The sequence below is a fragment of the Carcharhinus amblyrhynchos genome, chromosome 1, assembly GCF_965287045.1.
Source record: "Carcharhinus amblyrhynchos chromosome 1, sCarAmb.v2.hapA, whole genome shotgun sequence".
Taxonomy (NCBI): domain Eukaryota; kingdom Metazoa; phylum Chordata; class Chondrichthyes; order Carcharhiniformes; family Carcharhinidae; genus Carcharhinus; species Carcharhinus amblyrhynchos.
The window spans coordinates 33,172,291-33,186,168 of record NC_137324.1 but is presented as its reverse complement, the minus strand read 5'-3'; the positions used below and the strand labels follow the sequence as shown (position 1 = coordinate 33,186,168).

At 39.2% G+C, this 13,878-nt stretch overlaps 1 protein-coding gene across 1 annotated transcript in view; it reads right to left on the bottom strand.

Annotated features, from left to right (window-relative positions):
* smad4b (SMAD family member 4b) overlaps window positions 1-13,878 on the bottom strand; it is a 104,787-nt gene that overhangs the window by 32,649 nt on the left and 58,260 nt on the right. The window contains exons 6-8 of the mRNA XM_080208208.1: window positions 10,170-10,289; window positions 4,569-4,682; window positions 758-808 (exon numbers count right to left, since the gene is read on the bottom strand). Coding sequence (XP_080064334.1) covers window positions 758-808; window positions 4,569-4,682; window positions 10,170-10,289 — 285 coding nt within the window. The remainder of the gene's footprint in view (window positions 1-757; window positions 809-4,568; window positions 4,683-10,169; window positions 10,290-13,878) is intronic.

Here is a 13,878-nt window from a genome sequence, read left to right as displayed (position 1 = left end):
CAAAAGTGAAAAACCAAAAATGCACAATTAAGGATTGATATTTCCTCTACTGTAAGGGTATTGACCATCACTAAAATTATGAGTTCATTACATCAGCTTGCATCAAAAATAAACTTCATTTTAACGTGGGAGTGCAGCTTCCCCACACAGTTGGGTACGTAGTAAACTTCAACGCAGCTTTTAACACAACATTTTACACTCTCTTCATTTCCTGCTCTATGAATGGTGTGCTTTGTCTGTATAGCGCACAAGAAACAATACTTTTCACTGAGTACTAATACATGTGATAATAATAAAAAATCAAAATCAAATTAAATTCTAAGGGTTATTAATGTCAGCAAAAATTTATTCAGCAAACTGCATTTCATTATCTGAAAAATCAAAAATCTCACTAATTTTGGGTGAATTCAAAACACTAGAAACACGGAAACACTAGAGTTAACAGAAAGGTACAACTGAATTCAGAGGGGATAAGCTAATGTAACTCAAACATTTCAATGCACAAATTCAATTTGATATGTGCAATTATTGAACTCTCATCGCTACTGTTCCTAATGTAAGTAAAAGTGTAATTTTATTGCTGAATGCGTTTTGGTTCCCAGACATACATCTGATAAATGTCTAATTTTAAGATTTAATGCAAGGTGCTATCCTAACTTAGGATCAATTCTGACTCATAAGGTGGGATCATTATTATAAGGTGCCCATGAGTAACGTAAGTTATGCAATTATCAGATTTCATTTTTATTTTACTAACCTGGATGATTGGATATGGGAGGCTGGTAGGCAAGTTCATTATGCACTGCCCCTAAGGAAGAAAATTGGTACATAATTTCATACTTTAAACATACATAAATGAATAGAAGAGGTTTCTAATAAACAAAGCAGTAAGCTGGTAATTTTGTTTAATTTTGCATTACCATGAAAACCATTCTGAACTGATTGGCTAAACATTGTCAAACACAAATCTGACTGGATTAATAAGATCCACATGTTAATAAATAACGCAAGGCAGCAAGGGGGAATGGCCAGACAGATATGGAAAGTAATTCCATCCCTTCAACAAACTCAGGTGATGTTGAAGTACTCTTCTTTCTAGGTTCTTCTTCAGGCACAGTGTTGCAATTTCTTTTGTGCTTTGTTGTTTCTTGTACAATGTGAAGATAATACTCTCCTCCTTCCCAATATAATGTCATCCTTATAATTTATTTATACAGTGAACTTTTATGTTATGCCATAAGACTCGCAATATGTAACCATTTTCTATTTTAGCTGCTGTGCACCATCTGTGCTAAACGTCCAAAAAGGTAGGGGAGTAGGAAGGCGAACAAAATTTACACACGGAGACTGGGGGCATGGCTGAAAGGTGAATACTTTGCGTTTGTCTTTACTAAGGAAGCAGATGTAACCCAGGCCATGGAGACAATGTTAAAATTCTGTCTCTAGGGGATTTCATAAGGAGAATGTGTTAAATAGACTGTTGGCACTTAAAGTTGACAAGACACCAAGACCGGAAGAGGTGCATCCAAGGATATTGAAGGAAGTGACAATGGAAATTGTAGGGCACCAGCCATAATCTTCCAATCTTCTCTAGACTCAGAGGAGGTGCCAGAGCACTGGAGAATTGCAAATGTTATACCCTGTTCAAAAAAGTTGTAAGGATAGTCCCAGCAATTACAAAGCAGTCAGTGGTGAGCAAGCTTCTAGAAACAATTATTCAGGATAGCAGTAGTCACATGGAAAAACTAATTGATTAGTAAGAGCCAGCATTGGTTTCTTAAGGGGAAATCATGTTCAAAAAACTAGCTGGAGATTTCTGAAGAGGTAACAGAAAGGTTGATGAGGGTAATGCTATTGGTGTGGTATACATGGACTTTCAAAAGGCTCTCGATACAGGGTCACACAACAAACTTGTGAGAAGGCTCATGGAATAAAAGGGGCAGTAACAATATGAGTACAAAACTGGCTGAGAAATAGAAAACAGAAAGTAATTGTTTATGGCCATTTTTCGGGCTGGAGTAAGTTTTGCAGTGCAGTTCCCAGGGGTTAGTATTGGGACTCTTTCATTTCCTGCTATATATTGATGATTTAGACCTTCGAGTGCAGGGGAAAATTCCAAAGTTTGCACAAGTATTGTAAATTGTGAAGCTAATGTAGAACTTCAAAAAGGCTATAGTGGAGCAGATTGAGCTTCATCTGTCAGCTATCAAATGTGGAGAAGTGTGAAGTGATGCATTTTGGTAGGAAGAACATGGAGAGACAATAACAATGACTAAGGAGGGTCCGGGGTATGTGTGAGCGTAGAACTCTGAAGGTGGTAGGACAAATGGAGAGAACTGTTAATAAAGCATACAGTAATAAAGCATAAAGCATACAATGGAGAGAACTGTTAATAAAGCTTACAGTATTCTGGGCTTTATTAATAGGGACAAAGTGCCAGAACAAGGAGATTGTGCTAAACCTATATAAGAAACTAGTCAGACTTCAGCTAGTCGAGTACATACAGTCTTGGGTGCCACACGACAGGAAGGATGTAAACACATTGGAGAGAATGCAGAAGAATCGTCCTAGGGATATTAAACTTCAGTTATGAGGATAGATTGGAGAGGTTGGGGCTGTTCTTCTTGGAGAGAAGGGAGCTAAGAGAAGATTTGACAGAGTTGTTCAAGATCATGGCTGGGTTGGACAGAGTAGATAGGGAGAAACTATTCCCATGCATAAAAGGATCAAGAATGAGAGGACATAGATTTAAAGTGATTTTGACGTGAGAAAAAAAGTCTTTTCACAGTGGTTCGGATATGGAATGCTCTGCCTGGTAGTGTGATGGGGGTAGGTTCAATGGAGACATTGAAGAGGCCATTAACTGATTATTTGAATAGAAACAATGTGCAAGGGTAAGAAGAAAAGGCAGGGAAATGGCACTAAGTCATGACACTCATTTAGAGCGCTGGTGCAGACACAATAGGTCAAATAGCCTCCTGCTGCACTGTAACATTTCTGTTATTCTATAATTCATACATGCTATAATTTATTTACTGTTTATTCCTGCACATTTTCAAATTGTAGACCAGCAATATAATTTCTTCTTTCTATACCTTGTACAGTTATGATTGATTGATCATGAGCAGGGTTTCATAATTACACTACGAGAGACAGTATTGGCATTTAAAGAATACATTTACATATACATGCCATGAGACAGTGACCACCAGCAGATTATTCAATTATGGAGTATATCAGAAGCAATCCACTTTTGAGCCTTCATGCTAGTTTCCAGGAGGAATCTCAGCTGGGGTCAGCAGTGGTATCTGTTCTCCTTTCCCCACAGAAATCAACTGTAATGTGTCTTTCCACTGCCATGTTAGCTTGCACAGAACAGACGGAGCCTCGTTTATGTCTCAATATCGTACCACATGGTGTATTTAATCCAAGCCACTAGACAGAATTGTGGTGCTTAGTAAAAGAGAATCAGCAGCCATCTAAACTGCCACTTCATTTCAAACATTACAAGGGAGCCATTTTCTATTTTCTCTTTGATTTTGCCTCAGACATGAGCATTACTACCCATATCCTTTGTCTAAACTTAGACGTATCTAACTTCAGATCACTGCAGTAAAAGTTTAATCAGCATATATATTTCTAGGGCCTGAATGGCACATTACAGATTTTGTACTTGAGTATGTTTGCATTTAGCCTGATCCAACGAAAATCAGACGTACTGTGATTCCGAGTGGAATGGGTTGGGCAGTTTCCCATTAGGTTCCCGCAGTATAAAACTCAGAAATATTTCTCAAAAAAGCCACAACTGTTTTCATACAAGATACTGAATGTTTATATTGTGGCTACAGGAAACTTTGCTACTGTACAGCATGAGCTTTCAACTTGCATCTAACCATACTATGATCAGCCATGATCTCACTTAAAGGCACAGCAGGCTTGAGGGGTGTATGGCCTATCCCTGCTTTTTATGTAGAGCAGATCAGAACAGTCAATTTTAAGGATTCAAAACGAATATTTTGTCCACCATAGAGAAGGTTTTTAATGTAAAGGAAATGATCCACTATGCTGAGTCCAATTTCTTTAGATTCTCATCTGAAAGTAATCACTTTTTCTGTGAAGATTAGGCATTTCAATTGCCCACTGATTGCCTTTCTGAAATTAAGATTATTTTGTGCAAGTATTTTTTATTCTCGCTGCAATGCAAATGTCAGGGCAAAAATAAAAAACTGAAAAATGAAATAAAATTTCTAAATGTCAAAGGCTTTGTTAATAATAGGACTATTAAGTAAATACAAAGCCTGAAACATTTGCTCAAGGCAGTTTCATACAAAAAGGTTGAAAAGAGGAATGTAGGCCAACACCCAGCTCATCATTTAAACCAACATATTGAATAGACAATTCCCCTACACAAAATGGTGCTGTAATTCATAATTTGAGGGCAAGTATTGCATAATATTCTGGATAAGTTGCAATGCAATATACCATCACTTTCATTCATATAACACCAACAGGAAGATGCAAAATTAAGTACAAACTCATGGTTGACACAGTCCTGCATCAAGACTTACAGTAATGGCCAGCATGATGTATAGGGGTGTGGTGCTGAAGATGTCCATTCTGGTGGTGAGGCATATTAGGGGTAAATGCTGCCGTTCTGCTTCCAGTCCAAGTTGTAGTGCTATCTGTTAGATTACAAATTAGGAATATGTGGTTGTATATATCATTTTTTGTAACAAGTAATCAAACATCTTTCGCAAAAAAAATCAACCAGCATTAATCTTCAAAGTTTTAAATGATGAAGAAAGATAGCAGTGAAACATTACAATGGCTATTTGAATTGTTAAATTCTTTTGTAATAGCTGAAATCATGCCCAAACTATCACAAACAGAGGGCTAGAAAGCTGGATTATAGCTTTACCTGTTCTCAGGAAATAAAAACACATCTTTTCAAATCACATGCAAACTCCACACAATAAGCCTATGCGAATAACACAGGAGGCTCAAACATCTACAACGGCAGCCAGAAACTGGTCACAAATTGACATGAATATGAGCATTATAAGATTTGCAGATAAAAACAGTCCATTTGCCCCAACAGGTCTAGGCTGGTTATAATCAGTTACACAGTATGGCAAACAACAGACAACTCTCTTATGTAGCAGTAAATTCAAATAACTATCTTCACAAAAATTTTAAGATGGCAGTGAATAACGTGGATGTAAAATCACCAGATACAATGAGCAAACTTACAAAACTTAACAGGAACCAATCTTAACATTTACTGAGAACTCACACTGAACGTCTCTCAACCTTGTCTCACGCAGATTAAGCAACATATTGGTTTCATAGCATGCAAATAAGATTGCATTTTGATACACCAAAAGTTTCTCATGTAGTAAGATTCCAATACCAAAGGTGATTGTTATAAGCTAGATTTATTGGAGATTGAAACCAATCCAACAATATAGGGCAAAAGTACAATAAATGGTCAGAAAATGTTTAAACATTAAAAGCGAGACCTTTACTGCCACCTGCTGTTTTTCAAACATAATTAATAGAAATTTTAAGTTTAACAACGAGTAATGTTAGAAATATCAGAGCTAAAAGGTGTATTACTGGACTTTGAGCTTACTCAGTCTATAAACTGTATAGGAAATTATCAGGCTTATACCAAGACCAAATATTTCAAATGCACTCTTTTACACCTGTAAATTTCTAATAAAATTTTTCATAATTGTGCAAGTATCACAAAACATTCTTGTATTTGCATAAACAAAAAAGTGTAAATTGAAACAAAGGGAAGAAAATAACATGCTAACAGATGCAATAAAATCTGTGTAATAAAATGATGAATGGAACATAGCACAAAGAATATTTTTTAAAAATAGCTTACAAAGCATTAAGGTCTATTTTAAGAGGTATGGAGCAAAGAATTACTTTTGATTCAGTTTTATTTTATGGACCCAAGTTTGAAACAGAATTGCAACTCTTCAAAAGGCATCTATGACATAGAGCCTGAGTTGCAAGTGTCTCTAAGCCAACAAACTGTAACTAATTATTTCCAGATGTAGGATTTGCCAACATGTCAAAGGCTATGGGTAACAAATAGCAACAGATATGTCATGGTTAACTAAATCTCCCCTCACTCTCGTACACTGTTTACAGTACAAAATTTTTCCACAATCCATCTCGTTAGGTGCTTTCTTTTGAAGTACTCTGACCCAAGTTGCAAAGCGTACTTGAGGATAAATAACTGCTGGAAACTGCATTTCACAGGTATACACAGGCAGGAAATTATTCTTCTCAGACAAGGGATGGGGAGAATGGATGAATATGCAAACTAGTATGAAGCGTATGTCCAGCATAATTACTACCTCAAATAGCAACAGTTTGTGTGTGTCTGAGGTGTGTGCGTGCGTGCGTGCAGAGCTCAAAGAGGATTTGGAGAGTCCCACAGCCTAGTCATCTATGCTTTCAAAGTGAACACTGTGACAATGTCCCCATAACTGGCATGGGCACTTTCTAAAATAAATAAACTCAACTATATCAATTGTCCATGCCAATCTGTAACAGCCAGATTACAATGCCTTGGCAATGATGCTATTCAATCAATCAGCAAGCTTCGATCAGACACAGCAACAAAACATCAAACAGTTCAGTGCCCTATTCCAAAGCCCAAGGAGCAAAAGACCACCAAGCGCGTTGATAGCTGTGTACTATTGCACCCCAAGCATATCTGCAGAAACTGAAAAATATTTCCAGCTGATTAGCTGTGCAAACTTTAACATAATAAGCGCAAAATAAACCATGTATCTGTTGAATACCCTGGGCGAATGTTTCCCAAGATTGGTACAAATTACAGCTCTTGCAGCTCTTCAGTCTCCAATGAGGTTAGTTTAACCAGAGGTTACAAAAGCTGGCTCATGAAAATGTTGATCTGTAGAAGTCAGGAATCCTTGATCTTTGCAATCCAAGCACATCATTAACTCCACCTTTTGTTTGCCTTTTCTTTTTCAGATGCAAAGTTTTGAAGTCATCGATGAGGGATTGTTCAATGTTGCAGAGACATTCAAGTATAACCAATTACACTGCACCACAGTATGAGCTACTTAGATGTAGCTGGTGTTCCACAAAATGAATTTCATTTGTATAAACATAGTCTATACATTTGTTTGATAATTTATAGCGTTTTAAAATATTTTCCTGTTGCTAAGGCAACATAGCCAAACTTTCAGTTGTGGCAAGTTAAAGAGGGATAGATGCTGAAACAGTGCAACAATGATGGAACATTATCAGGCATTTTAATTCATTAATGAGCTTTTGGATGCAAAGGGGATTTTCGAGCGCAGCAACATAATAAAAGACAAAGACAGATTTTGTTTTTTTTTAAAAAACAAAAAAGGAAACCATTTTGTCCTTCTTTTGTGGGAAGCTCCCTCTGCAGATGACAAGACACTGTGGGTAAGACTTCCTCTTCCAAAAAAATTGTAACATATGGAAGATAAAAATGGTCTCCTGGTGACCCACACTATTATATATTTTCAATTAATTTTTTGTTTTTTGAAAGGTTTTGTTTCACTCTGATCAAGTTCTGTTTCTGAAGGGGTGTTGGAGGGACCAGGCTCCACAGTCTCTTCACCATATGAAGTTCCTGTATTCATCCTCCCTGGTTGCTGGTTGGCCCGTAAATGTAAGAGAAGGCCCTGAAGGGTTTGACCTATTAGCTGCAGGGGTGTACGGAGAGAGTCAATGGAGCCACACAAGTTCTCCATGTGCTCATTCATATCTTGGCGAAGTCCATGAATTCCGTCTTCAATCCTTTGGAAACCATCGATCAACATGGCATTGTGACATTCCTCGATTTTAAACAAAGTTTCTTCAGGTACCCAAGTTGAAGATCTCCATCTATTTGGCCCATTATCTGGATCATCCCCTGGAGAACCTGGGTGAATAATCTCCTGGGGTTCCCCATAATCATCCTCATCATCATCCTCATCATCATCTTCAATGGTCACAAGGTTCGACTCCGCCAGGGTATCTATGAGAAAAACAGTTGAAGGGGGAATCTCAGCATATATCGATTATCCAGGCGGACAAGTACAATCACATGAAAGGATTCAAAGAAGGGCAACAAGGATGGTTCCCAGCATAATGCAAGAGGCTAAGGAAGTTCATCTTGTTCTTATTTGGGCAAAACCTAATGTGGGGTGGGATGAGATGGGTTGGGGGGAAAAATGATTGTGTTAAAATCATGGAGAATTGGGTGAGATGCTTTCTGAGAAAACTGACAGAAGAAAATCACGTTGTGTTGCTACAAACTAAAAGTAACCACAAGCTAAATGTGCCTTAAAGTTGAAACTTTACATACTGAGAGCTGACTGCAACTGGCGCAGTACATGCTCATTAATTTGAGCTGGTCTAAAAGAAAATTGTCCCAATTCCTAACTTGAAAAGCTTGAAGGAAAGCGAAATTATCATCAATGACAAACAAGATAGTGATTTGCATGGATTCAAAGTTAATTAATCTGAATGGGATGATTGGCAGTGATATGATGTACAGAGACACCAGTGGTACCTCCTGCTAAAGGCTTTAGGAGGTTCACGATCTCAAGGGTGAACCTGCTTTCTCCACATCCCTCCTCCAATTACATCCATGTAGAAACAACACAGATTTAATACAGTTTCTGCCACCGTTATTTTCTCTCAAATATATCTTGGGTAAAGAGAAGAGTGCATTGATTTTCTCCAGAATTGACCACCATAATTTTGATTCATGCCACTTAGGGGACAATGTTTATGTTTTGTTTTCTCCTTCCTGAATAGCTCCTCCTCATGGCGCTGCACTTCTACAATCAGGCCACCCAACTTCTCTTCTCTGAAGTTTTGTTTTGCTGCATTTACCGAAGTTTCCTGTGCCGTTAAATTTGTGCAAGTTTTCCAGTCGCGAACTGTAAACAAACTGAAGCAGCGCATCATAACCATGCATTTCAAAATCAGCCAGTCACATTTCCTGTGAAAATCACAATGCTGGTGCAGCTCATGCAAAGAAATTCAAGAACCACCCCAAAACGCAACTGCATCTTAATGCAATGAGAAGTGCAACAAAAGAAATAGAAATTGGGCCATCTTTTTTGACGTACAGAAAATGGAAAATGCACAGATCAGTGTACTCGTCCTTCCCCTCTCTCCCTTCCCCATGTTTTAAACAATTACTTGCTCAAAGATCATGGCATTCCAGCATCTAAGTTTGTCTCCTGTTCCAAACCACAACGGCGGGAAAACTTGCATGAGAAACAGAATGTGATATTTAACTGGTAATTAGGATGATCCAAGTTTCTTGGTTATGGAAGCAATTGAATTTAAACAGTACTAGGATTTGTTGACAACCATGGAAAGGTAAATTCAAGCCATGAGCAACTACATAGAATCAACAGCACAAAAAAAGGCCTTTCAGCCCAAATGTTGCTATTCCACACTCTAATCACCACTTCTCATCTGCAAATAGCTCTTCTCTTTCATGTATACATCAAGTCTTCTCTTAAATGTTCAATTCTAAATGCTCCAACTATTTCAACGTGGTAGTGAGATCCACATGCCCATCACACACTGCATAAATAAATTCCTTCCAAATTCCTTATTTTATCAAGGAGTGGCTATCTTACATTTATGCACCGATTATAAACAATTTTCAATTTATTAATAGGACTCGAGGCCTATTGTTTTTAAAACAATTTCAAAACTAAAACAAAACCCAAGTATTTGTAAAATAGATTTTGAAATTAAGTCTGAAAAAAGAGCTTGAAAGCAGGATCAATGGTTTTAGAAAATTGTGGTAACATCTACTTGTCTGCCAATACAAAATAAAATTACATCACAGACTCTGTCAATGCACACATACGCACACAGACATGTGTAGCGCTTTTGGTCTGCAACCTGAACAAGATGCTTCCTGTGTAGGGGTATGCAGCATAGTAAGCATGGTTTGGGCTGAATCAGTCAAGTGCCATTTAGGCTTAACTATAGTGGACTGATTATAAATTGTGAGCAAAATGACCAACAATTTGATTGAGGTGCGTAAACAAAATGACCAACAATTTGATTGAAGCATGTGACCAGAGTTTACTCAAGACAATGACACTAAATATAACTCTGAAATACTGCTTCCTTACTGTGATGGTAGGTTGCTGGTTGTGCTGGAAAGCCATTCTGCTGTGTTGCTTGCTGAGGCCCCGATGCAATCTGTATTAATCCATCATTGTGGTTCACTGGCAACATGTTGCTTGGCTGACCTGAGGAAAAGAGAGTGCCAGACAAAATTCATTCTGTAGAACTGAGCAATCCAATTCTGAAACACTTGACGGAGGCTAACAAATATTGTAAAATTCTACCGATGCAACATCAGGTGAAGTCTGAGGTTTAAACTGATTTTACTCCATTTTTCAGATCAAAACAAAAGATTTTTTTCAAAATTCTCTCTCTCCACCCCCATCTTGAGCTTTGAGGTAGATATTGCAATTAACTAGAATGGGAAAAATGCAGTCTGAGAAAGCACATGAGATCACATCAGATTCACTATAAAACTGTATTTACTTTGATTTCAGTTTTTGAGGCTATGTTCTATTGGCAGTTTAAGTTCATTTTTAACTACCTCAATGACATTTTGTCAATTATAAAATCTGTTTTTCTCTAGTTATTAACATCTAAAAGAAAGACAGGAATGAAAGTACAAGAATCAAGGCAAATGGAGTAAAATCAGCAAAATTTTTATTTTGGACAGTACTGAAACTTTAAAAACAGCCAGGATTTAAAAAAAATCAAACAACAATTCACAATTATTTACATAATTCAGACATCAAGTCTCACCATCAGACTCAGCTAAACACTTGAAAAAAAAAGTAAAATTTAAGAGCCACAATTTACAGCTGTTTTTATAACCATGTGACATGATACATTTTTGCAGATTACCCACAGCTGTAATTTGGTTTTTAGTAAACAATGCTTCACTGTGTTGCTATTGTTGATGACCTCAGTTGTCAGGAGATCAGCGTGGCATCTGTGTCAGTGCAGAAATATCTTTGCTCCATACTACAAATGAAAGACAGACATTTGCTCCAGCACAGAGAATATACTCCACACAACTCAATCTGAACCTCGCCCAGATCCCCTTTTAAAATTCATTTTGCACAGTGCTCGTTTCTTGCCCTGCTGAAAATCTGTCTCGAGATGTACATGGATCATATCACTGGATTCTATTTTAGGTTAGACAACTTAAATCTTTCTTCTTGATTCAAAAGGAAATTATTCTTATGCTAATTCTTATGCTGATCTGCTAACAGATCAGCCATGATCTTATTGAATGGCGGGGCAGGCTCGAAGGGCCAGATGGCCTACTCCTGCTCCTATTTCTTATGTTCTTATGTTCTTATGTAATTTGTCAGCTGAGAGCAGTCATACTTTTCAGCCAACAAACCACAGTTCTCCTTCATCATCTCCCCTAGGTATGGCCTGTCTCACCTAAAGGTTAAGCCAACCAGATGCGATGGCAGAGCAGTATGCAATAAAGGAGGACTGGCTTTAGGAATGCCCAATATTGATTCTGGACTCCATAAAGAAATAGCATCAGGTAAAAGAAACCTGATGATCACATGTGAAGGATGTGGAGGCTTTGGAGAGAGTACAGAAAAGATTTACCAGGATGTTGCAAAGTATGGAGGGCATTAGCTATGAGGAGAGGTTGGAGAAACTTGGTTTGTTCTCACTGGAACGACAGAGGTTGAGCGGCAGCCTGAGAGGCATGGACACAGATGATAAGTCAGAAGCTTTTTCCCAGGGTGGAAGAGTCAATTACTAGCAGGCACAGATAAGAACATAAGAACATAAGAAATAGGAGCAGGAGTAGGCCAACTAGCCCTTCGAGCCTGCCCCGCCATTCAATAAGATCATGGCTGATCTGTTGTGGCTCAGTTCCACATTCCCGCCCTCTCCCCATAACCCTCAATCCCCTCTCTTATCAAAAACCCATCAACCCACGTCTTAAAAATATTTAGCGAGGTAGCCTCCACCACTTCAACGGGCAGAGAATTCCAGAGATTCACCACCCTTTGAGTGAAGAAGTTCCTCCTCAACTCTGTTCTAAACCGCCCCCCCTTTATCTTGAGGCTGTGTCCCCTAGTCCTACTGTCCTTTCTGAGCGGGAAGAGTCTCTCCACCTCTATCCTATCCATCCCATTCATCATCTTATACGTCTCAATGACATCTCCCCTCATTCTTCTAAACTCTAACGAGTACAAGCCTAATCTATTCAGCCTCTCCTCATAGCTCAACCCCCTCAACTCCGGCATCAGCCTAGTAAACCTCCTCTGCACTCCAAGGCCAAAATATCCTTGCGTAAGTACGGCGACCAAAACTGCACACAGTACTCCAGCTGCGGCCTCACCAATGCCCTATGCAGCCGCAGCAAGACCTCCCTACTTTTATATTCAATCCCCCTTGCGATGAAGGCCAGCATCCCATTCGCCTTCCTGACCACCTGCTGCACCTGCAGGCTGGGTTTTTGCGACTCATGCACAAGGACCCCGAGGTCCCTCTGCACCGTCGCCTGCTGCAGTTTTTCTCCACGTAAGTAATAATCCTTCCTACCATTATTCCTACCAAAGTGGACCACCTCGCACTTGCCAACATTAAATTCCATTTGCCATTTCCTGGCCCATTCGCCCAGCCTGTCTAGATCCTTCTGTAGACTCTCCCCACCCTCCGCACAATTTGCCTTTCCACCAATTTTGGTGTCATCAGCAAATTTCGACACCCTACACTCAGTTCCCTCCTCCAGATCATCTATATAAATGGTAAATAGCTGAGGCCCCAGCACCGACCCCTGGGGCACTCCACTAGTCACCAACCGCCAATCCGAATAGCACCCATTGACCCCCACTCTCTGCCTCCTATTTGACAACCAGTCCTCTATCCACGCTAACACCCTACCCCCAACTCCATGCCCCCTGACCTTCTGCAATAACCTCTTGTGAGGTACCTTGTCAAACGCCTTCTGAAATTCAAGAAAGATTTCAAGAAAATCAAGATTTAAGGTGCAAGGGGCAAGGTTTAAATGAGATATACGAGGCAGATTTTTTTTTTTAACACAGAAGTTGGTGCGTTCTTGGAACTCGTTGTTGGCAGATGTAGTGGAAACGGATACGGTAGTGACTTTTTAAGAGGCGTCTTGACAAACACATGAATAGGATGGGGATAGAGGATTATGGTCCCCGGAAGGGTAGGGGGTTTTAGTTCAGTCAAACAGCATGGTCGGTGCAGGTTTGGGGGACCAAAGGGCCTGTTCCTGTGCTGTAATTTTTTTTGTTCTTTGAATCATTTTGACCACCACTTGGAGGAAGCATTGAGGATGGGAAGGACACATAATGTACTCTATGTGGGGAATTTCAATAATCATCACCAAGAGTGGCTTGGTAGTGACCAAACTGGTAAAATCCTAAAGGAAAAAGCTGCTGATCAGACTGCAGCAGGTGAGGAGGACACAAATGGAAAAGCCTACTTGACCTTGTCCTACCAATCTATATGCTGCAGATGCATCATCCAGAAGAGTACTGGTAGAAATAATCACTACACAATTCTCATAAAAAAGATGGTAACATCCTCCGACACGTACTGCAGTACTACTGGGCTAAATAGGATTGATTCAAAACAGCTATAGTAGCTCAAAACAAAGCATCCATGTTGCCATCGACAGAACTGTAAACAATCACAAAACGTCACCTGTTGGCTCAACACGTCCCTATTAAAATTGAGCAAGGGGGCTAACATTGATTCAATATGGGTCAGCACTGTTGCCTTACAGCACCAGGGATCTGAATGGCTGTATGG